General features: G+C 38.4%; 1 protein-coding gene across 1 annotated transcript; it reads left to right on the top strand.

Moving 5' to 3' along the window:
* Positions 1-25: 25 nt before the first annotated feature.
* On the top strand, positions 26-25183 carry ACOT13 (acyl-CoA thioesterase 13). Its single transcript, XM_036911667.2, has 3 exons — positions 26-224; positions 22638-22822; positions 24929-25183. Exons 1-3 carry the CDS (start codon positions 144-146, stop codon positions 25083-25085), a joined length of 423 nt encoding a protein of 140 aa, XP_036767562.1. The 5' UTR covers positions 26-143; the 3' UTR covers positions 25086-25183.
* The last annotated feature ends 600 nt before the right edge of the window (positions 25184-25783 follow it).

Genomic DNA, 25783 nt, shown 5'->3' with positions numbered 1-25783 from the left:
CCCCGGCGGACCGTGGCGGCGGGTGCGTGCGACGCCATAGGTCGAGCACACAGCTGGCCTTCGCCCTCAGTGCCCTTGTACTTTTGCGAATTACTGGGCTCCCCGCTTTTCCAGCGTTTGTTCTTGCCGGGGAACGGTCCACGATGAGCTGCTTGACACAGAATCTGCGGGAAGTGATGAAGGCTTTAAGCAGTGTTGGCTCTTTTGATAGAGTTTTGCAAAAGGTATTAAAGGCGAAGCCGCGGCTTGTAATGAAGGGAAAGAAAGCACCGAGCTGGGTGCGCGGTGAGCGCTGAATAAATATCTCTAGGTAGATTCAGTTCTTCTGCGCCCTTGAAAAATTCGCCTTAGTAATTATGATTACGACTTTATGTGCTAGGTGAAGTGCATAGACTCTCATCTAAATATACGTAAATAAGTACAGATCTTTTTTAAGTTAACATGGAATTACCGCGGGATAAACCTCTTGGAAGTTGAAAATGATACACATAACCTACTGAACATTAAGTTTAGCCCAGCCTACCTTAAACATGGCCAGAACACGTACATTAACCTACATTTGGGCAAGATTATTTAACACAAAGCCTATCTTACAATAAAGTGTTGAATATTTCACGTAATTATTAAATATTGTGCCAAATACGAAAAACAGGATGGTTGTAAGTGTATCAGATGTGTTTACCCTTGTGAGGGCCTGGCTGACTGGGTGGGATGTGTGACTTACTGCATCTTGAGAATATCTAGGGCATATCTCTAGCCTAGGAAAAGATCAAAATTCAAAGTACGGTTTTTACAGAATGTGTACCGCTTTTGTACCATCTTAAAGTAAAATAATCGTTAAGTCGAACCGTCATATGTTGGGGACTTGCTGTATGGTTATCACTCCTAGAGATAGAATTGCTGGGTTCTAGATCTAGAGAGGACTTTTAGAGTTAGCTCACCGTTCAACAAACGAGTGCCTGCAGCGCCCTGGAAATTAGAAAAGTAATTGCTATAAGGTAAGAAAGCTAGAGTGGTGCTACAGAGTTAGGTGGGCAAAGCTGCTGCCCATTTACACTTGAACAAACTAGCCTAGATTCCTAGTTTTCGGTCTTTGTAGAAGGACATCATGTACATAAGAATTTATAAATAAGCATGAATAACGAAGCCCTCCTTTATGCCAGGTTTGAAGACATTTAACAACTAAGAACTGTTCGCATTTTTTCTCAATGTTCTAATGTGTGCATGCCTGTTTTCCTTCTGACTATAATAGAGTATTAGGAAATTTGGAAATAATTTGAAAGCAGAGTTTAAATACTAGCAACTGCAGTTGTTTGTAGGAAGAATGTAGAACCAAAGTCTCTGCTGGAACACATGTGGGCTGTATTTCAACATGTAAATAACTGTCTCTAATTATCTCTCAGGGCTTTTGTAAAAACAGTAAATAATACTTATACAAATGTACTTAATGTTTTCAAATTGCAAATACTGTAAAATCAAGGACACACTACTATTTAACAGTAACTTTTTGAACATAAATTATGCAAAAAAGGAAGTATTGGTCTAAGGGGAAGTTTGAATTCCTTAAAAAATCTGTAGCCATTTTCATTGTTAAGCTTTCGATAACCTTATAGGTGTGTTTTCTTATGATAAACTTGCCAGGTGTTAGATTTGCCCTTGAGTGTCTAATTAAATCCTCATTCTTTGAACAAACACTGGAACAATTATAAACTACATGCATGCCTGAGTCAGCATTTATGGTAACTTGCCTTCCAAGAAGATATGCCTGTTAAACCGATGTATGGAGTTTCTCAGAAGGTGCAGTAAAGTTGCACAGTAGTACACCCTGTGTATAGATCAGCATTATCCAATACAAGCTACAAATGAAGGCTACATGAATAATTATAAATTTTATAATAGCCACTTTTAAAATAAAAAGATATAGGTGAAATTAATTTTAGTAATATGTCTTAAGTAACATTATATCCAAAATATTATTTTACCATGTAATCAGTACAAAAAAATATGTGCTTAATCTTTGAAATCACACTTTGAAAGTGTGAATTTTACACTTAACAGCACATTTCAATTCATCCTAGCCATGTCTCAGGTGCTTAATACCAACATGTAGTTGGGTGGCTACCATGTTAACTGCACAAGTCAATACCGTAATAGATGCTCTGTGTTTGTTAATTTGATTTAAAATAGGTTCTGTGGTTATGTTTCATGTGGGCAGAGTTGCTCTGGCTAATGTATTCATTTATGCAGAGTGATCCATTAATATAGTTGGGAGCATGATTCCTTTTACTGTATTTTAAGGTAACATGACCTAAACCAGTGGTTCTCAAATGGGGGTGGTTTTGCACCCCATGGGACATTTGGCAATGTCTGGAGGCATTTTTTGATCATCACAACTAGAGTGAAGTGGAGGGGGCACTACTGGCATTTATCAGGTAGAGGCAAGGGATGCTGCTAAATATCCCACCACATAGAATCATCCAGTCCAGATGTCAGCAGTGCTGAGGTTGAGAAAGCTTGACGTAGAACCATCCTTTTAATCATTTACTTTGTCCTGGGCTAAAGCTATATAAATTTCTACTCTCTTATTCTTTCTACATGTAAACTGTGTCTTTGCACTGAACTTTGAATTGGTTGTTCGGGTCATAGGACTTCTACTTGTCTTGGTATGAAACAGAGGTCTTTCTCTAAATATCTGGTCAACAGTTATATATATTAAAGTCTCTTTGTTAAAATTAACTAGTGTGCTTTTTGTTGCCTCATGGGACCTTGACTGACAAAATTAGTTTGTGAAATAGTTGTCCCTCTGATTATTTAAATAAGACACCAGAGATGTTTCAAGGCAAGAAGTCTTTTCTTTAAATGCAAGAATATTGTTAAAACTAAATTGGATTAAGGATGTATATGGTCTCTCAGATATACCTGTGTTCTTACTACTTTGCTTTTGCAAAGATGAGAAGGGATATTGTTTCTGAGTATATGAAGCAGATGAGATATATAGTGCTGTTACTTCAAGTCTGCCCCATTACCCACTCCCACAGTGGCCTTTACTGGCTGACTAAATACCCTGAGAGAGAGAACTGCCTCACCAAAACAGAGCTGCATTTTCTTCTTGGTTGTATAAGAAAGTGGATTTTATCCTCTGATTCTTTTAATGATTTTTTTTTTAAGTCAGTGAATAGATAGAATAAACCTTGGAAATTTGGCTGATAATATTACAATGGGAGTTTTGTTTTTTTGGCTACATGTCCCAGTATAAAGAAGCGAGCAAATCATGGTGAACTTACTATTCTTCTGAAAATGATTTGTTGAAGAAGGCACTTCCCAATCATTCCTGGGATAGGTGTCAATGCAGTACATGAGATATTACATTAAAACTTCTTTATTTCGCTAGTTCTCTTTTTAAAACCTCTGGTTTGTTATTGTTTACAAATATCCACAAAGCCTATCTTTTATAAAACACTGATACAGAAAAACTAACACTCAGATGTCCTTCTCTTGCTGTAAAATCACTTTTAAATCCATCAGCAAATGAAGAACTGTGGGATTATAAATAAATAGCAATTACAATTCCTTGCCCTGTAGGAGTTTATCATCTAGGCCAGGAGAAAAGTGGGTTCCAAGAACAATCCCATCAGATGTGCCCTGAGAAAAGAGTCCCATGAATACATAAGTTTAATAAGCATCGATGTTATATCCCCCTTTTTAATAAAATGTGGGGGATAACATAAAATTCACCATCTTAACCACTTTAAAGTATACAATTCTTAAGCATTAATTGCATTCACATTTTTGTGCAACCATCTCCACCATCCGTCTCCAGATATTTTTACATCTTGCAAAACTGGAACCTATTACTCATTAAACACTAACCCTTCGTTCCCCTTTTCCTCCAGTCCTGGCAACTACTATCTACTGTCTCCCTCTGAGTTTGACTATGCTAGGTACCTCATATAAGTGGACATGTATCCATTTTATATATTAAAACTTTTAACTAGTTCTGCAATAAGTAAATATGTTTCACTTTATCACATTTAGATATTTGCCAATGGAACTTTTTCCTCCACAATAGTACTAGTGGAGGAACTACCTTGGGATCTCAAGTGACAGGCACTGTGCTAGGATCTGGAAATACCATGTTGAATCCAACATGCAAAGAAGTAAGGGAGCAGAGTTAAAAAGCAAGATAAAATGGTGTAGAGTCATCCTCTTGAAAATGAGATGAAGATGTGCAAGTGGCACTTGGTATTGTGAGGGCAGTGCTGTTATCTCTACTTTACAAATGGGGAAACCTCAGGGAAGGATCTTGTGTAACTGGCTCCAGAGCTGGTGCTCTTAACCATTGATCTACAACCACCTGTGTAATTAAACTGCCCAAACACACGTTTATTATACAACCAAAATGCTCTACTCAAACAGTATCATGGTTGAACCACATTGTTATATAGCATATGCCCTTTTATGGGCTCAAGACATAATTTGCATCTTCTTTGCCATTGTCACCCCAACGCTGCTACCTTTCTTCTTTATCTTTTTTACCTCCTTTCCTGCTTTTATGAAAGTGCATTTATATGTTGTCTTCAGACACACTTCCTTTGGTATCTGCACTATTTCATATATGATATCAGCAATTTCCATCATCAGGGCAAAATGCTCAAAAACAGCCTCTTTCACAAATAGTTTTTAAATTATCCACTTATATTTTCTTTCCTTTGTGCTTTTGTGCAGTTGTGTGGTTTTTATATGCAGTCTCCTTTCTTGACTCTCATTTTTGTAAACACACAGATTTTCTTATGTCATGTGTCACATTCCTTTAGGCCCGTCACAAACACTCTTACCAAGCCAGAGACAAATTTCTTTATCCGTTATCAGAGGCAGTGTGATGAGCTGCACAGCAATCAGCAGGAGTCCCAGTGACTGGTAGTTTTTTAAAGAGAATTATCTGGAAGGTCACGATCTAAGAAAGATTCTGGGTTCTGGATAGACTTTCTCTTTGGGGCCATCTCCTTCATTGCTGTTATTGGGCATCCCTTCTCACTGTATATTGAAAAGTTGAGGAAAGCCAAGGCTGTATGTATTTGTCACTTGAAGTATGTTTATCTGTAATGGAATTTGACTTGAATGTTTAGCGTGAGGGAGGAAGGTGCTGTGACACCATGAGTCATAAGCTTAAGTGAATGCATGAGGTACAGGAAGAGCAGTACATTGCAGGCTATACAGAAAAGGGACATGATTATATATGTTTGTGCTCATATATAATATTTAGGGTAAACTGAGGAGCCCATCGTATCAGGCTGAGCTGAGCCAGAAAGGTTCTTTAACCTACTGCAGTTGTCTAACCTGCAGGGTTCTGGGAATGGAACTTCTCTGGGCAATTCTCCATATTACTGGGACCATGGCAGGTATGTTTCTGATCCCGTGACATCATAAAAGGCTACATGCCCGTCTTCCCACAAGACACCTAATGAATCAGAGCTAGTTGTCTGCAGCAGTCCAGATGAAATGTGAGGGAAGGTGATTTTGCATAGTGGTTAAACCTGAGCCCTCTGAGTCAAATGGAGATGATAAGAGTATCCACTTAAGAGATTTGTGAGGATTGAGACATGTAAAGTTGCTGAGCATGGTGTCTCACACAGGCATAGTTGACTGAATAAACAAGTGTGTACCCTATAGCCCATGTCTTGACTGAGACTGATATATATATATATATATATATTTTTAGCAGTATTCACCCCCTACCCACATTCTTCATCAAAGAGTTTAGTTCTCCATTGGCCTCTTCCCCACAAGACTATTAGCTCTGGAAAGTTGAGTAGGACATTCCTTTATCATTATCTTACATTGGCTTAATTCCTTAATTTACTTAGGAAGATAAGAATTGGCAGCACATAAAATCATTTCTCTTGCCCTGTCAGGCTGACTGGTACAAAATTCTCTCTATTCCAATGTACATTTTAAACTAATCTTTGTATATTAGTATGACCTTTGGCCTTTCAAGTTGGGAAAAATAAAAACTTACTTAGTAGAAAATCCAGTTGACATTTATTTTACCTTTTGTCATCCTAGCTGAAGTTAGATAATCAAATGGAACTTTAAGAACTGACCTCTACTAAGCACACAGTGCCTTAAAATTACACTAACCTATCTTTGGTGTCTCTGAGGCTTTCATATTTAGTTCTGTTTCCTGAACTGCCTGGCTTTTTCCCTCATCTTCCCTTGACTAACCCGTCTGTCCTTCGAAGATTCGAATGTCCTTCTCTGGAAACATATCCTTTATTATGCAACCATCCTGTCTGCGGTAATCACCTCCACTGCAGCAGTTTGTGTATTTGTCTCTTCCTTTAGACTGTGAACCCCTTAAGAGCAGGGGTCGGGTCTCATTGATCTTTACATTGCCAGTGCTTGGCATGCGCCTTTACATACCTTTACATATCCAAAGAAGGTGAGTTTACACCTTGGTCCTGCTTGGTATGTGTTATTAATTTATGAGGACATCTTGTGGCTAGATCATTTATTGTATAAGTAAATGACCCTGTTTTAACATTTATTTTTCCATTGTTTTACCTGTTAGGTAGAACATGACATAATTTTGTTCAGGATGGTTTATACTGTGTGGTTCTGTTTATGTTTTACCTCAGGGCCTTTCAGGGGATAAACAACTGCAAAATCACTAAAGTTGTGGTTTGTAAAATTCTAAAATACCTTCCTTATTGGGAGCCATAAAGGCCACTGTATATCAAGAGACTTTATAGGTAGGAACTAGGGAAACTTTAAAGTAGACAGACCAAGATATAAATCTCACTTCTGTCACATCCTGGGTGACTGTGAGAATAAATAACTAGACATGACTTATTTACCTGCAAAATGAAAATAATCCTTTCCTTATTATATAGTATAGGTAAAATGTTTAGCCCAGTGCTTGCTCAGTAAATGATAGTTATCTAGCTAGAACCTAACCATTTAATGTATGAGACATCCCCTCCACCCCTAAATACAACACATGCCTAAGTATTCATCCATATTCTTCCTGAACAACTCTAGTAATGGTGAAAATTACTGTTGCTGGATACAGCACAGTACAATTCACAGCTCAGTTCCAACTTCTAAATATTTTGCTATGATGTTTTTTCCTAGTAATTTAAGTAAGGTATAAGAGACATGTTTTTACTATTTTTCTGTAAGTTTCCTTTTTAAAGATGTTTGGTATACAATTTTAAGTTAATTGATCCACATTTTATCTTTCATGTAACTCTTTTTCATTATGCTATAAATGGGGCAGGACCCTAAAAGCAACAATATAACTTTGCTGGATTCTATTGTTAAGCTTTATTTTATATTAAAATATGTTAATAGTATAAGCTTATTAATTCTAGTAACTCATTGAATTCCTAGATTTCTTCCAATCTGGTTTTTTGTTTTTGTTTTCAATTTTTTGTTATTGAAGTATTGTTGATATACAATATTATATTGGTTTCAAATATACAACACAGTGGTTCAAAAGTTACCCATATTATTAAATCCTCAACACAACTAGTGCAGTTACTGTCAACATAGATGTTACAGAATCATTGGCTATATTCTCCATGCTGTTGTACTATCCCCATGACCAATTTATTCTTATATGATTGAGGATTTTTGTGCCCCCTTTTTTAAGCTTTTTTTAAAAAAATTTTAATTAAGGTATTATTGATATACACTCTTATGAAGGTTTCACATGAAAAAACAATGTGGTTACTACATTCACCCATATTATCAAGTCCCCACCGACACGCCAATGCAGTCACTGTCCATCAGTGCAGCAAGATGCCACAGATCCACTATGTGCCTTCTCTGGGCTACACTGTTCTCCCCGTGATCCCCCACACCATGTGTACTAAACATAACACCCCTCAGTCCCCTTCTCCCTCCCTCCCCACCCACCCTCCCACACCCCTCCCCTTTGGTAACCACTAGTTCCTTCTTGGAGTCTCTGAATCTGCTGTTATTTTGTTCCTTCAGTTTTGCTTCATTGTTATACTCCACAAGTGAGGGAAATCATTTGGCATGTGTCTTTCTCCCCCTGGCTTATTTGACTGAGCATAATGTCCTCCAGCTCCATCCATGTTGTTGCAAATGGTATGATTTGTTTCTTATGGCTGAATAGTATTCCATTGTGTATATGTACCACATCTTCTTCATCCATTCATCTACTGATGGACACTTAGGTTGCTACCATATCTTGGCTATTGTAAAAAGTGCTGCAATAAACATAGGGGTGAATATGTCTTTTTGAATCTGAGAAGTTGTATTCTTTGGGTAAATTCCAAGGAGTCGGATTCCCGGGTCAAAGGGTATTTCTATTTTTAGTTTATTGAGGGACCTCCATATTGCTTCCCACAATGGTTGAACTAGCTTACATTCCCACCAGCAGTGTAGGAGGGTTCCCCTTTCTTTGCATCCTCGCCAGCATTTGTTCTTAGTCTTTTCGATGCTGGCCATCCTTACTGGTGTGAGGTGATACCTCATTGTGGTTTTAATTTGCATTTCCCTGATGATTAGTGATGTGGAGCATCTTTTCATGTATCTGTTGGCCACCTGAATTTCTTCATTGGAGAACTGTCTCTTCATATCCTCTGCCATTTGTTGATTGGGTTATTTGCTTTTTGGGTGTTGAGGCTTGTAAGTTCTTTATATATTTTGGATGTTAACCCCTTCTCAGATATGTCATTTACAAATATATTTTCCCATACTGTAGGATGCCTTTTTGTTCTGTTGATGGTGTTCTTTGCCATACAGAAACTTTTTCATTTGATGTAGTCCCATGAGTTCATTTTTGCTTTTGTTTCCCTTTCTTGAGGAGATGTGTTCAGGAAGAAGTTGCTCATGCTTATATTCAGGAGATGTTTGCCTATGTTGTCTTCCAAGAGTTTTATTCAAGTCTTTAATCCATTTCAAGTTTACTTTAGTGTATGGGGTTAGACAGTGATCCAGTTTCGTTCTCTTACATGTAGCTGTCCAGTTTTGCCAACACCAGCTCTTGAACAGGCTGTCATTTCCCCATTGTATGTCCATGGCTCCTTTATCATATATTAATTGACCATATATGTCTGGGTTAATGTTTGGGGTCTCTATTCTGTTCCACTGGTCTGTGAGTCTGTTCTTGTGCCAGTACCAAATTGTCTTGATTACTGTGGCTTTGTAGTAGAGCTAGAAGTTGGGGAGTGAGATCCCCCCCACTTTATTCTTCCTTCTCAGAATTTCTTTGGCTATTCAGGGTCTTTGGTGGTTCCATATGAATTTTTGAACTATTTGTTCCAGTTCACTGAAGAATGCTGTTGGTAATTTGATAGGGGTTGCATTGAATCTGTAGATTGCTTTAGGCAGGATGGCCATTTTGACGATATTAATTCTTCCTAGCTAGGAGCATGGGATGAGTTTCCATTTGTTAGTGTCCTCTTTAATTTCTCTTAAGAGTGTCTTGTAGTTTTCGGGTATATATAGGTCTTTCACTTCCTTGATTAGGTTTATTTCTAGGTATTTTATTCATTTTGATGCAATTGTGAATGGAATTGTTTTCCTGGTTTCTCTTTGTATTAGTTCTTTGTTAGTGTATAGGAAAGCCTCAGATTTCTGTGTATTAATTTTGTATCCTGCAACTTTGCTGTATTCCAATATCAGTTCTAGTAGTTTTGGAGTGGAGTCTTTAGGGTTTTTTATGTACAATATCATGTCATCTGCAAATAGTGACAGTTTGACTTCTTCTTTACTGATCTGGATTCCTTGTATTTCTTTGTTTTGTCTAATTGCCATGGCTAGGACCTCCAGTACTATGTTGAATGACAGTGGGGAGAGTGGGCATCCCTGTCTTGTTCCCGATCTCAGAGGAAGTGCTTTCAGCTTCTCGCTGTTCAGTATGATGTTGGCTGTGGGTTTATCATATATGGCCTTTATTATGTTGAGGTACTTGCCCTCTGTACCCATTTTGCTGAGAGTTTTTATCATGAATGGATGTTGAACTTTGTCGAATGCTTTTTCAGTGTCTATGGAGATGATCATGTGATTTTTGTCCTTCTTTTTGTTTATGGGGTGGATGATGTTGATGTATTTTCAAATGTTGTACCATCCTTGCATCCCTGAGATGAATCCCACTTGATCATGGTGTATGATCCTCTTGATGTATTTTGAGTTCGTTTTGCTAATATTTTGTTGAGTATTTTTGCATCTATGTTCATCAGGGATATTGGTCTGTAATTTCCTTTTTTGGTGGGGTCTTTGCCTGGTTTTGATATTAGGGTGATGCTGGCTTCATAGAATGAGTCTGGAAGTATTCACTCTTCTTCTATTTATTGGAAAATTTTAAGGAGAATGGGTATTTTGTCTTCTCTATATGTCTGATAAAACTCTGCGGTAAATCCATCTGGCCCAGGGGTTTTGCTCTTGGGTAGTTTTTTAAATTACCAATTCAATTTCTTTGCTGGTAATTGGTCTGTTTAGATTTTCTGTTTCTTCCTTGGTCAGTCTTGGAAGGTTATATTTTTCTAGGAAGTTGTCCATTTCTTCTAGGTTTTCCAGCTTGTTAGCATATAGGTTTTCATAGTATTCTCTAATAATTCTTTGTGTTTCTGTGGGGTCCATTGTGATTTTTCCTTTCTCATTTCTGATTCTGTTGGTGTGGGTAGATTCTCTTTTTCTTTTTATAATTCTGGCTAAGGGCTTATCTATTTTGTTTATTTTCTCAAAGAAACAGCTCTTGGTTTCATTGATATTTTCTATTGTTTTATTCTTCTCAACTTTATTTCTTCTCTGATCTTTATTATGTTCCTCCTTCTGCTGACTTTAGGCCTCATATGTTCTTCTTTTTCCAATTTCGATAATTGTGACATTAGACTATTCATTTGGGATGGGGCTTTGTGTTGTTGTTGTCATTTGTTTCCATATATTGCTTGATCTCTGATTTGATCATTGGTCCATTGATTATTTAGGAGCATGTTGTTAAGCCTCCATGTGTTTGTGAGCCTTTTTGCTTTCTTTGTACAATTTATTTCTAGTTTTATACCTTTGTGGTCTGAGAACTTGGTTGGTAGAATTTTAATGTTTTGGAATTTACTGAGGCTCTTTTTGGGGCCTAGTATGTGGTCTATTTTGGAGAATGTTCATGTGCACTTGAGAAGAATGTGTATCCTGCTGCTTTTGGGTGTAGAGTTCTGTAGATGTCTCTTAGGTCCATCTGTTCTAGTGTGTTGTTCAGTGCCTCTGTGTCCTTACTTATTTTCTGTCTGGTGGATCTGTCCTTTGGAGTGAGTGCTGTGTTGAAGTCTCCTAAAATAAATGCATTGCATTCTATTTCCTCCTTTAATTCTGTTAGTGTTTGTTTCACATATGTTTGTGCTCCTGTATTGGGTGCATATATATTTATAATGGTTATATCCTCTTGTTGGATTGACCCCTTTATCATTATATAATGTCCTTCTTTATCTCTTGTGACTTTCTTTGTTTTGAAGTCTATTTTGTCCGATACTAGTAGTGCAACACCTGCTTTTTTCTCCTTGTTGTTTGCGTGAAATATCTTTTTCCATCCCTTGACTTTTAGTCTGTGCATGTTTTGGGGTTTGATGTGAGTCTCTTGTAAGCAGCATATAGATGGGTCTTGCTTTTTTATCCATTTTATTACTCTGTGTCTTTTGATTGTTGCTTTCAGTCCATTTACATTTGGGTGATTATTGAAATATATGTACTTACTGCCATTGCAGGCTTTAGGTTCTTGGTTACCAAAGGTTCAAGGGTAGCTTCTTTACTATCTTACTGCCTAACATAACTCACTTATTGAGCTATTATAAACACAGTCTGATGATTCTTTATTTCTCTCCCTTCTTATTCCTCCTCCTCCATTCTTTGTATGTTAGGTGTTTTTTGTCTGTGTGTGCTCTTTTGTGTTTCCTTTGACTGCTTTTGATTTTATTTTTTGCCTTTAGTTAGTCTTTGATTGTTCCGCTTTCTTTGCTGTGATTTTATTTTCTCTGGTGACATCTGTTTAGCCTTAGGAGTGCCTCCATCTAGAGCAGTCCCTCTAAAATGCCCTGTAGAGGTGGTTTGTGGGAGGCAAATTCCCTCAACTTTTGCTTGTCTGGGAATCGTTTAATCCCTCCTTCTTATTTAAATGATAATTGTGCTGGATACAGTATCCTTGGTTCAAGGCCTTTCTGTTTCATTGCATTAAATATATCATGCCATTCTCTTCTGGCCTGTAAGGTTACTGTATCTTCTGGTCTGATGATAACCTGATGGGTTTTCCTTTGTAGGTGACCTTTTTTCTCTCTCAGGCTGCCTTTAATACTCTGTCCTTGTCTTTGATCTTTGCCATTTTAATTATTATGTGTCTTGGTGTTGTCCTCCTTGGGTCCCTTGTGTTGGGAGTTCTGTGTGCTTCCGTGGTCTGAGAGGCTATTTCCTCCCACAGTTTGGGGAAGTTTTCAGCAATTATTTCTTCAAATACACTTTCTATCCCCTTTTCTCTCTCTCTTCTTCTTCTGGTACCCCTATATTGTGGATATTGTTCCGTTTCTATTGGTCACACAGTTCTCTTAATATTCTTTCATTCCTGGAGATCATTTTATCTCTCTCTGCATCAGCTTCTATGCGTTCCTGTTCTCTGGTTTCTAATCAATCAATGGCCTCTTGCATCTCATCCATCCTGCTTTTAAATCCTTCCAGAGATTGTTTTATTTCTGTGTTCTCCCTCCTTAGCTCTTGCATATTTCTCTGCAAGTCAATCAGCATGGTTATGACCTTAATTTTAAATTCTTTTTCGGGAAGATTGGTTAGGTCTGTCTTCCCAGATTCCTTTTCAGGGGAGACTGTCTGGGTTAATCTGATCTGTATCAAATTCTTCTGTCTTTTCATGGCGATCGAGGTAGTTGTGTGGAGCTGGCGCACGTGTCAGCTGGGAGAACGTCCCTTCTTGCTGGTTTGTGTCCCTCCTCTCCTGGGAGAACGGCGACCCCTAGCGGCTTGTGCTGGGCAGCTGCGCACAGACGGGGCCTCTGAGTCTTGCCCGGCCGCTGTGGAGGAGGCTCCGTGTGTGGCTGCTGTGGGCGTGGCCGGCCTCAGGCAGCTCTGTTGCTATGGTGGGGCCGCCAGGCCAGAGTGGGAATGGGCAGGAGGCTGTTTATCGCCGTGAGGGGCCTTGGGGCTGCGCTGCCGCCCAAGGGGTTAGAGTGCCCGGAGTTCCCCGGGATTCCCAACTGCTAGGCTGAGTGCTCCGGGATACTTCTGCCAGCTGTGAGGCCCCTGTCCCTTGAAGACGTTCAGAAAGCACTCGCTTTTCTTTTGTTCCAGAGGCGCCGGCTGCGGGGACCCGCTCGCAAGTTTTACTGTTCCATTTCCCTAGTATCCAGGCGCCCCCGCCCCCCAGCACTGTGTGTCTGCGCTCCCAGTGCGGATGGCTAGGGCTGGGCATTTAGCAATTCTGGGCTCCCTCTCCCTCCCCACTCTGACTCCTTTCCTCCCGCTGGGAGCTGAAGTGGGGGTGTCACTCAGGTCCCACTGGGCCACGGCTTGTATCTTACCCCCTTCGCGAGGCGCTGAGTTCTCTCAAGTGTAGATGTAGCCTGGTAGTTGTACTGTATCTTCTGGTCTCTCTTTTAGGAATAGTTGTATTTGTTGTATTTTCAAAAATATATAATATGTTTTTGGGAGGAGATTTCCGCTGTCCTACTCAACACTGCCATCTTGGCTCCTTCCCCCTCTCATGAGTTTCTTTTAGTTTTCAGAGTATAGGTCTTTCACTTCCTTGGTTAAGTTTATTCCTAAATATTTAATTCCTTTTTATGCAATGGTGAATGTAATTGTTTTCCTGATATTTCTCTGCTAGTTCATTGTTAGTGTATAGGAATGCCACAGATTTCTGTGTATTAATTTTGTAACCTGCAACTTTGCTCCATTCAGATATTAGATCTAGTAGTTTTGGAGTGGATTCTTTAGGGTTTTTTATGTACAATATCATGTCATCTGCAAACAGGAACACTTTAACTTCTTCCTTGCCAATCTGGATGCCTTTTATTTCTTTGTGTTGTCTGATTGCCATGGCTAGGACCTACAGTATAATTTTGATAGATGTGGGGAGAGTGGGCATCCTTGTCTTGTTACCAATCTTAAAGGAAATGCTTTCAGCTTCTCGCTGTTAAGTATAATGTTGGCTGTGGGTTTATCATATACAGCCTTTATTATGTTGAAGTATTTGCCCTTTATACCCATTTTGTTGAGAGTTTTTATCATGAATGGATGTTAAATTTTGTCAAATGCTTTTTCAGCATGTATGGAGATGATCTCATGTGGTTTTTGTCCTTCTTTTTGTTGATGTGGTGGATGGTGTTGATGGATTTTTGAATGTTGTACCATTCTTGTATCCCTGGAATAAATCCTACTTGATCATGATGGATGATTTTTTTTATGTATTCTTGAATTCGGTTTGCTAATATTTTGTTGAATATTTTTGCATCTATGTTCATCAGGGCTATTGGTCTGTAATTCTCTTTTTTTGTGGTGTCTTTGCCTGGTTCTGGTATTAGAGTGATGGTGGCCTCATAGAATGAGTTTGTAAGTATTTGCTCTTGTTTTACTCTTTGGAAAACTTTAAGAAGGATGGGTATTAAGTAGGTCTTCACTAAATGTTTGATAAAATTCAGCGGTGAAGCCATCTGGTCCAGGCCTTTTATTCTTAGATAATTTTTTGATTACCAGTTCAATTTTGTTCCTGGTAATTGGTCTGTTCAGATTTTCTGTTTCTTCCTCGGTTGGCCTTGGAAGTTTGTATTTTTCTAGAAAGTTATCCATTTCTTCTAGGTTATCCACTCTGTTGGCTTATAATTTTTCATAGTGTTTTCTCATAATTCTTTGTATTTCTGTGGTGTCCATAGGGATTTTTCCATTCTCATTTCTGATTCTGTTTATGTGTGTAGACTCTCTTTTTTTCTTGATGAGTCTGGCTAGGGGTTTATCGATTTTATTTATTTTCTCGAAGAACCAGCTCTTTCATCAATTCATTCTATTGTTTTATTCGCCTTGATTTTATTTATTTCTGCTCTAATTGTTATTATGTCCCTCCTCCTACTGACTTTGAGCTTCATTTGTTCTTTTTCTAGTTTCATTAATTGTGAATTTAGACTGCTTATATGGGATTGTTCTTCTTTCCTGAGGTAGGCCTGTATTGCAATATACTTTCCTCGTAGCATGGCCTTCGCTGCATCCCACAGAATTTGTGGTATGGAATTATTGTCATTTGTCTCCATATATTGCTTGATCGCTGTTTTCATTTGGTCATGGATCCATTGGTTATTTAGGAGCATGTTGTGAAGCCTCCATGTGTTTGTGGGATTTTTCATTTTCTTTGCATAATTTATTTTTAGGTTCATACGTTTGTGTTCTGAGAAACTGGTTGGTAAAATTTCTATCTTTTTGAATTTACTGAGGCTCTTTTTGTGGCCTAGTATATGATCTATTCTTGAAAATGTTCCATGTGTACTTGAGAAGAATCTGTATTCTGCTGCTTTTGGGTGTATAGTTCTGTAGATGTCTGTTAGGTCCATCTTTTCTAATGTTGTTCAGTGCTTCTGTGTCCTTACTTATTTTCTGTCTGGTTGATCTGTCCTTTGGAGTGAGTGGAGTGTTGAAGTCTCCTAGAATGAATGCATTGCATTCTATTTCCCCTTTTAATTCACTTAGTATTTGTTTCCCATATGTAGGTGATCCTCTGTTGGGCGCATAGATATTTATAATGGTTGTATCTTCTTGTTGGATTGATTCTTTTATCATTATGTAATGTCCTTCTTTGTCTCTTGTTACTTTCTTTGTTTTGAAGTCTATTTTGTCTGATACAAGTACTGTGACTCCTGCTTTTTTCTCCCTATTAGTTGCATGAAATATCTTTTTCCATCCCTTCACTTTTAGTCCTTGTATGTCTTTGGGTTTAAAATGAGTCTCTTGTAGGCAGCATATAGATGTGTCTTGTTTTTTTATCCTTTCAGTGACTCTATGTCTTTTGATTGGTGCATTTAGACCATTTACATTTAGGGTGATTATCGATAAGTATTATCGATAGGTACTTATTGTCATTGCAGGCTTTAGATTCTTGGTTACCAAAGGTTCAGGATTAGATTTTTTACTATCTAAGAGTCTAACTGAATGCACTTAATATGCTATTACAAACACAATCTAAAGGTTCTTTTCATTTTCTTCTCCTTTTTCTTCCTTGTCCATTCTTTATATATTAGGTATCATATTCTGTACTCTTTGTCTATCCCTTGATTGACTTCGGGGTAATTTAATTTTGCATTTGCTTAGTAAAAATTAGCTGTTCTACTTTCTTAACTGTGGTTTTATTACCTTTGGTGACAGCTATTAAACCTTAGGAACACTTCCATCTATAGCAGTCCCTCCAAAATACACTGTAGACATGGTTTGTAGGAGGTAAATCTCTCAGCTTTTGCTTATCTGGAAGTTGTTTAATCACTCCTTGAGATTTAAATGATAATTTTGCCAGATAAAATAATCTTGGTTCCAGGCCCTTCTGCTTCATTGCATTTACATACATCATGCCACTCCCTTCTGGCCTGTAAGGTTTCTGCTGAGACGTCTGATGTTAGCCTGATGGGCTTTCCTTTGTATGTGATCTTATTTCTGTCTCTGGCTGCTTTTAGCAGTCTGTCCTTATCCTTGATCTTTGTCATTTGTTATGTTAGTTAGTTATAGTTAGTATAGTTAGTTATAGTTAGTATATGTCTTGGTGTTGTTCTCCTTGGGTCCCTTGTGTTGGGAGATCTGTGGATATCCAAGGCCTGAGAGACTATCTCAGGGGAAGTTTTCAGCAATTACCTCCTCAGTGACAATTTCTATCCCTTTTTCTCTCTCTTCTTCTTCTGGTACCCCTGTAATGCAAATATTGTTTCGTTTGGAATGGTGACACAGTTCTCTCAATATTCTTTCATTCTTAGAGATCCTTTTTTCTCTCTCTGCCTCAGCTTCTTTGTATTCTTCTCTAGTTTCTATTGCATTTGTCGTCTCCTCCACCATATCTAATCTGCTTTTAATACCCTCCATTGTACTCTTCAATGATTGGATCTCCTACTGGAATTCGTTCCTGCATTCTTGAATATCTTTCTGTACCTCCATGAGCATGTTAAGGATTTTTATTTTGAACTCCCTTTCCAGAAGAGTCATGAGGTCCATGTCATCTTTCTCAAGAGTTATATTAATTTTACTTTGAACCAGGTTCCTTGGGAGTTTCATATTTGTATATGGTGCTCTCTGCTGTCCAGAAACTGTACTCTCAGGAGCTGCTCAGCCCCTGGAGCAATGTCGGGGCTATAAGGGGAGTGGTATTGTTGCCTGGGGGGAGGAAAGAGCTGTTTCCTGTTTCCCGGCCACTATGCGTGTCTCCAGTGCCTGAACCAGTGGACTGACTGAGCACACAGGCATAAGCCTCTATGCTTTGCATTTGTTGTTGCTGTAGACAGTTCTTCCCTCTGGCTGGCCTAACACCAGGGTAGGGTTTGCCGGTTTGTGAGCTAGACGGGGCTGGCTGGGAGAAAGGTGCAGTAGGTTGCATATCACACAGGGAGGGGGTCCTTGGAGCTGTGTAGCCAGCTAGGGAGCTGGAGCACCTGGAAATCGTGAAAGCTCCCAATCTCCTGGGCAGAGTGCACCTGGAGAATTTTGTCCACCTGTCCCTTCTCCTGAGCAGTAAGCTCTGTGTAGTCCTTGCCCCTTTAGTAGCCCTTTTGCTAAGGGCTTCTTTGTTTGGAAGTCTCTCAGATGCTCGCCTTTCTTTTGTTCCAGAGCAGCCAGATATGGATCCTTGCATTCCACAAGCAGCTGGGATGTCAGTCTCTCCAGGAATTCTGCCTGTCTTAGCTTTCCAATCCCCTAATCACGAGAGTATCATGAAAGCACCATGAAATGTAGGTTTTTGCTCCCAGAGCAGATCTCCAGAGTTAGGTATTCAGCAGTCCCAAGCCTCCACTCCCTCCCTGCTCTGTTTCTCTTCCTCTCGCTAGTGAGCTGTGGTGGGGGAAGGGCTTGGGTAATGCCAGGCCACAGCTTTGGTACTTTACCCTGTTCCATAAGGTCAGGATATGCAGTCTGGCGCAGTCCTCTTTCCTGTTGCTCTTTCAGGATTAGTTGTATTAATTATATTTTGGTATTATATGCAGTTTTAGGATGAAGCCTGTGTCTCACCTCTCACGCCACCATATTTGAATTAGTGTCCTTTTGTGCCCTTTTATCCCCGTCACACTCCACACCCACCTGCCCCAACCCCTCCCCCATGGTAACCACCAGTCACTTCTCCCTGTCTATGGGTCTACTGCTGTTTTGTTCATTTTGTTTTGTTTTGTTTGTAGATTCTACATATAAGTGAAATCATATGGTGTTTGTCTTTCTCTGCCTGGCTTATTTCACTTAGCATAATACCCTGTAGTCCAGCCATGTTGTCACAAATGGCAGGATTGCTTTCTTTTGTATAGCAGAATAATATTCCATTGTGTATATGTACCACATTGGCTTTACCCATTCATCTATTGATGGACACTTAGGTTGCTTCCATATCTTGGCTATTGTAAGTAATGTGGTGATAAACACAGGGCTGCATATATATATATATTACATTTTAAATGAACTCATTTTATTTCCATGGGCTCTCATCTCCTGTCCCCTCTCCACCTTCATGGCATCGTTGTTTTTTGTTTTTTTTTTAAATTTTTTATTAAGGTATGATTGATATACACTCTTATAAAGGTTTCACATGAAAAAACAATCTGGTTACTGCATTTACCCATATTATCAAGTCCCCACCCATACCCCAAAGCAGTCACTGTCCATCAGTGCAGCAAGTTGCCAGAGATCTACTATGTGCCTTCTCTGTGATGCACTGTTCTCCCCGTGATCCCCCACACCATGTGTACTAAACATAATACCCCTTAGGGTATGAAGTGTAGGAGAGTTCCTATTTCTCCGCATCCTCACCAGCATTGTTGTTTCTTGTCTTTTGGATAGTTGTGATCCTAACTGGTGTTAGGGTGATATCTCATTGTGGTTTTGATTTGCATTTCCCTGATGATTAGTGGTGTTGTGGAGCATCTTTTCGTGTACTTGTTGGCCATCTGTATTTCTTCTTTGCAGAAGTGTCTGTTCAGGTCCTCCACCCATTTTTTAATTGGGTTGTTTTCTGGGTGTTGAGGCATAATGCGTTCTTTATATATTTTGGACGTTAATCCCTTATCAGATGAATAGTACATGAATGTATTCTCCCCTATTGTAGGATGCCTTTTTTTTTTCTGCTGATGGTGTCCTTTGCCATACAGAAGCTTTTTAGTTTGATGTAGTTCTACTTGTTCTTTTATTTGGTTTCCCTTGCCTGAGATGTGTCCAGGAAAAAAATTGCTCATGCTTTTGTTTAAGAGATTTTTGCCTATGTTTTTTTCTAAGAGTTTTATGGTTTTATGTCTTATATTCAGGTCATTGATTCATTTTGAGTTTACTTTTATGTATGGAGTTTGCAATCCATTTTCATTCCCTTGCATGTAGCTGTCCACATTTTTTCCAACACCAGTTTCAAAGGTGGCTTTTAAACTGTTTAAAATCATTCATTACATTACAGACCAATATCCCTGATGAACATAGATGCAAAAATACTCAAAAAAATATTAGCAAACCAAATTCAAAAATACATCAAAAGGATCGTATACCATGACGAAGTGGAATTCATCCCAGGGATGCAAGGATGGTACAACATTCGAAAATCCATCAACATCATCCACCACATCAATAAAAAGAAGGACAAAAATCACATGATAATCTCCATAGATGCAGAAAAGCATTTGACAAAATTCAACATCCATTCATGATAAAAACTCTCAACAAAATGGGTATAGAGGGCATGTACCTCAACATAATAAAGGCCATATATGATAAACCCACAGCCAACATCATACTGAACAGTGAGATGCCGAAAGCTTTTCCTCTAAGATGAGGAATAAGACAGGGATGCCCACTCTCCCCACTGTTATTCAACATAGTACTGGAGGTCCTAGCCACGGCAATTAGACAAAACAAAGAACTACAAGGAATTGAGATTGGTAAATAAGTTAAACTGTCACTATTTGCAGATCACATGATATTGTACACAAAAAACCCTAAAGACTTCACTCCAAAACTACTAGAACTAATATCAGAATTCAGCAAAGTTGCAGGATACAAAATTAATATACAGAAATCTGTGGCTTTCCTATACACTAACAATGAACTAATAGAAAGTGAAATCAGGAAAACAATTCCATTCACAATTGCATCAAAAAGAATAAAATACCTAGGAATAAACCTAACCAAGGAAGTGAAAGACCTATACCATGAAAACTACAAGACACTCTTAAGAGAAATTAAAGAGGACACTAACAAATGGAAATACATCCCATGCTCTTGGCTAGGAAGAATTAATATCGTCAAAATGGCCATCCTGCCCAAAGTAATATACAGATTCAATGCAATCCCTATCAAATTACCAACAGCATTCTTCAGCGAACTGGAACAAATAGTTCAAAAATTCATATGGAAACACCAAAGACCCCGAATAGCCAAAGCAATCCTGAGAAGGAAGAATAAAGTAGGGGGGATCTCACTCCCCAACTTCAAGCTCTACTACAAAGCCACAGTAATCAAGACAATTTGGTACTGGCCCAAGAACAGAACCACAGACCAGTGGAACAGAATAGAGACTCCAGACATTAACCCAAACATATATGGTCAATTAATATATGATAAAGGAGCCTTGGACATACAGTGGGGAAATGACAGCCTGTTCAAGAGCTGGTGTTGGCAAAACTGGACAGCTACATATAAGCGAATGAAACTGGATCACTGTCTAACCCCATACACAAAAGTAAATTCAAAATGGTTCAAAGACCTGAATGTAAGTCATGAAAACATAAAACTCTTAGAAAGTAACATAGGCAGAAATCTCTTGGACATAAACATGAGTGACATCTTCATGAACATATCTCCCCAGGCAAGGGAAACAAAAGCAAAAATGAACAAGTGGGACTATATCAAGCTGAAAAGCTTCTGTACAGCAAAGGACACCATCAATAGAACAAAAAGGCATCCTGCAGTATGGGAGAATATATTCATAAATGACAGATCCGATAAAGGGTTGACATCTAAAATATATAAAGAGCTCATGCACCTCAACAAACAAAAAACAAATAATCCAATTAAAAAATGGGCAGAGGAACTGAACAGACAGTTCTCCAAAGAAGAAATTCAGATGGCCAACAGACACATGAAAAGATCCTCCACATCGCTAGTCATCAGGGAAATGCAAATTAAAACCACAATGAGATATCACCTCAGACCAGTTAGGATCACCACCATCCAAAAGACAAACAACAACAAATGTTGGCGAAGTTGTGGAGAAAGGGGAACCCTCCTACACTGCTGGTGGGAATGTAAATTAGTTCAACCATTGTGGAAAGCAGTATGGAGGTTCCTTAAAAAGCTCAAAATAGAAATACCATTTGACCCAGGAATTCCACTTCTAGGAATTTACCCTAAGAATGCAGCAGCCCAGTTTGAAAAAGACAGATGCACCCCTATGCTTATCACAGCACTATTTACAATAGCCAAGAAATGGAAGCAACCTAAATGCCCATCAGTAGATGAATGGATAAAGAAGATGTGGTACATATACACAATGGAATATTATTCAGCCATAAGAAGAAAACAAATCGTACCATTTGCAACAACATGGATGGAGCTAGAGGGTATTATGCTCAGTGAAGTAAGCCAGGCAGAGAAAGACAAGTACCAAATGATTTCACTCATCTGTGGAGTATAAGAACAAAGCAAAAACTGAAGGAACAAAACAGCAGCAGAAGCAGAGAACCCAAGAATGGACTAACAGTTACCAAAGGGAAAGGGACTGGGGAGGATGGGTGGGAAGGGAGGGATAAGGGCGGGGAAGAAGAAAGGGGGCCTTACGATTATTAGCATGTATAGTACGTGGGGGGCACGGGAAGGGATGTGCAACAGAGAAGACAAGTAGTGACTCTACAGCATCTTACTATGCTGATGAACAGTGAGTGTTATGGGGTTTGTGGGTGGGGGGACTTGCTGAAGGAGGGAGCCCAGTGAACATAATGTTCCTCATGTAATTGTACTTTAGTGATACTAAACTAAAAGTAATAAAATAAAATAAATAATTCATTACAAAGTCTTTTTCAAGCTCACTCTGTGCAAAAAAACTAAGTAACACCCAAATTAAACCTGTAATGGGTCAACAGATCACAGGGACCAGCTGAATTTGTTGGCCCAAAATTTCTAAGGATAATTTAAGATGCCAGGTGGTTGTTCACAGGGCTGAAAAGTGTAGATGGAATGTTTGATTTCTGCAGAGGAGTGGAGACTAGCAAAACTGCTATTTTCCCTAAATATCCCTTTTTCTTGGAAAATAATTTATGTAAGTGTTTATTTCTATCATAGATTGGTAATTTGTTTGAATTTCTAGTCAACTTTTTTTGGGTGACTCAGTTTATTTAGTACAATGAAAAATTTTGATGGGCTCTTTGGCCTTTTTTAATACAACTGAATGTTCAAAGTTGTTTTTTTACACATAGGTGACTCTTGTCTCTGCTGTTCCTGGGAAAGTGGTTTGTGAAATGAAGGTAGAAGAAGAGCATATCAATAAAATGGGCACTCTCCATGGTGGTCTGACAGCCACCTTAGTGGACAACATATCAACAATGGCACTGCTATGCACAGAAAGGGGAGCGGCTGGAGTCAGTGTCGATATGAGCATATCGTATGTATCCAAACTGTACCCCAAATAACATTTTTTAAATGTGATAACGCATTTCAAACAACTGAGTCAAACACATTTGTAACATAAATCATGAGGTAACCTAGCTGATCATCCTTAAGTACAACCATAGATTTGCTCTAAAATATTCCATAGCCTTAGATTTTAGAACTAAAGGAACTAATTTCTAAGTACAGACTAAATCAGTAGTAAAGGGAGAATGATCTTCACATTCAAAAAGCAAATCTTCAGCTTCTAATATGTATACTGGTGGTGAAAAAACATCCTTAAAAGTGCCACTCATACAAAGGTCTTATGAGGGTTACACTGAGCACAGATTGAGAAGAGGCTGGATAAAATTCAAAGCTGAAGAAACCTCCATATATATATATTGTCATCATCTTGTAGCGAGGTAAACACAAATGTGCACTTTGCAGTCTTGCATCTATACATGTGCAGTTTTGCAGTCCTGCATCTCTCCCTGCAGTTGCATACACATGTTCTGTAGATTTAAACTATATGATCAGGGAGCTGTACACCAGGTGTCAGGCTGTCTCTCACTGTTGTGAAAATCCCTGCAGGGTCAAATGTTTCCAAATGTAAAAAATCCAATTCCAACATTAACTAGTGCTGTTGCTGGTCAAGAGTGCAGGACCCAGAGATTTAGTTTCAAGACAATTGCTTTTTCCACTTACACACAGAAAAATGATTTTGGTGGGGGACAGTCAGGAGTTAGGGTGAGAAAGCTAATGTTAATCAACATGACAATGGAAATAATGTCAGGTATCAGATTTGTCAAGAATCTACTTTTTTATAAGGCTAACTTAAATAGAGGATGCAATAAGCAAATCACAGGACAAGATGCAAATGCCGTTTTGAAGATGTACAAAAAGAAAAGGTTCTGCTTATGGTATTGCTACGTATATTCATTAGTCCGTATCTTGTAGTAGTAGTCCATGTGATGAGTCATACGACCAATTGATGACTCTGCTTAGCCTTAAGAACCTGTATTAAGAACAGAGAGATATTCAAGCCTAGCAGTACATTTCATGATCTTCTAAGCTACTGCTGGTTTTACAACCCTAAGGAATTTTTAATAAGTCAAACATAGTTTTAGCCTTTCAAAGTATGTGTTTCCAATAGTAATGGACAATGAACTGCCTGAGCTTCAGAAATTAATTCACTTGAACAGAAACTAGGACATAGATTTACTGAAGATATTTCAAAAGTAAGTGAATGACAATTTAAGATTACAAGTAGTTAGGAAGTGTCTCTTAAAGAGTCAATTTGGGGTTGAATAAATTCTAAATATTGATATGACAAGATACAGTGGTTCCCCCTTATCCACGGGGATATGTTCCAAGACCCTCCCCCCCGTGAATGTCGCAAACCATGGATAGTACTGAATCCTGTATATACTGTTTTTTCTATATGTGCATACCTATGATAAAGTTTAACTCATAGAGATGAACAAGAATTAATGATAAAACATAGCAATTATAACAAACTGTAATAACAGTTACATGAATGTGATCTCTCTCAAACATCTTGAACTATGCTCACTTTTCTTGTGATGATGTGAGATAAAATGCCTTCATGGTAAGATGAAGTGAGGTCAATGACATTGATGAATATAATGAATTAATGACATTAGTGAATATAATGTCAGGCTACTATTCACCTTCTGACAATACATCAGGAGAAGCATCTGCTTCAAGACCAGGCTGACCCCAGGTAACTGAAACCACAGAAGGCAAAATTATGGCTAAGGTAGAATGCAAGTAATAATCTAAGAAGTTAAGCAGACAAAATTGAAAGCTAGAGAAAATCTTTCATCAGCCCCAAATATGAAGTTGGAAACTTAAGGGGGGAGGTAAAAACTCCTTTCCATAAGGTAACTTGTCCCATAAAGAAACTTATGTAAATAAGAAATGTGTAAGAAGGTACTTGGGCCAGGACCAGCCATTCAAATTTGATAGGACAGAAAGCTTGCTGATATTCTTAAACTGTTTTTAGGAGTAATATAAGAAGGCTGTTAGAGATGCACACAACTTTCCCTTTTAGGAAATTATTTGTTGTTAACTATATTTAAATTTGTTTCCTTTCAAGGTACATGTCACCTGCTAAACTAGGAGAAGATGTAATGATTACAGCACATGTTCTGAAGCAAGGAAAAACACTTGCATTTGCTTCTGTGGATCTGACAAACAAGGCCACAGGAAAATTAATAGCACAAGGCAGACACACAAAACACCTGGGAAACTGAGAACAGCAGCATGACCTTAAGAAACCCAACAATGACTACAAGTGTAAATTTGACTAAACAAATGTAATTTTCAAAATAAATTAGCACAACCAGAAGTATCTAAGAAACTTTCCTTGGGACTGCATTCGTGCTTTCCCCTGGAAAAAAAAAAAATTTTCCTTGGGGAAAATGTCAGAGACCAAGTGAACATAGGATGGTGTTGGTTTTTTTTTTTTTTTTCATTTTAAGTTAGTTTTAGTTTGTAATCATATGAATGATACTTGGATGAAAAAAAATTCTGAGCTCAAAGTATTATGAAAACTTAAGGCAAAGAAGCTAGTAGTGCCATTTTAAGACTACCTTAAAACTAAAGTCCAGTATTATACTATAAAGGAGAAATATTGTTAATTCTTAATAAATGTTAGGTCCTTCTCAGCTACATTTCTTTTTTTTAACCCTGTTTTAAGATTTATGGAACTTCAAAATAGATGAACCATAACCCATATTGGAAAATGAAATAGACAGAGCTATAATGGCCTAAAATGGTCCTCAAAGAAGTTTGAGGCTAAACAGGGATATGAGAAACAGTCCAATGGATATGCTGCTTTTTCTCTGGTAAGTGGATTAATCACATGACTGATATATATTACAATATGGGGCAAAGAAACACATACTGTCAGCCCCTGTGCTAGTAACTAGAATAAAACCATGCAGATCTT

This window comes from Manis pentadactyla, chromosome 16 (genome assembly GCF_030020395.1).
Source record: "Manis pentadactyla isolate mManPen7 chromosome 16, mManPen7.hap1, whole genome shotgun sequence".
In the NCBI taxonomy this organism is placed as follows: domain Eukaryota; kingdom Metazoa; phylum Chordata; class Mammalia; order Pholidota; family Manidae; genus Manis; species Manis pentadactyla.
The sequence above is the reverse complement of the archived record's forward strand: the minus strand, read 5'-3'. Positions and strand labels throughout refer to the sequence as shown.

Bases quoted from the DNA above. Each gene is read 5' to 3' on its own strand.
- ACOT13 (XM_036911667.2), top strand. From the start codon at position 144: ATGAGCTGCTTGACACAGAATCTGCGGGAAGTGATGAAGGCTTTAAGC. The intron at 225-22,637 runs GTATTAAAGGCG...TTTTACACATAG, and splicing joins TTGATAGAGTTTTGCAAAAG to GTGACTCTTGTCTCTGCTGT. The intron at 22,823-24,928 runs GTATGTATCCAA...TTTCCTTTCAAG, and splicing joins AGTGTCGATATGAGCATATC to GTACATGTCACCTGCTAAAC.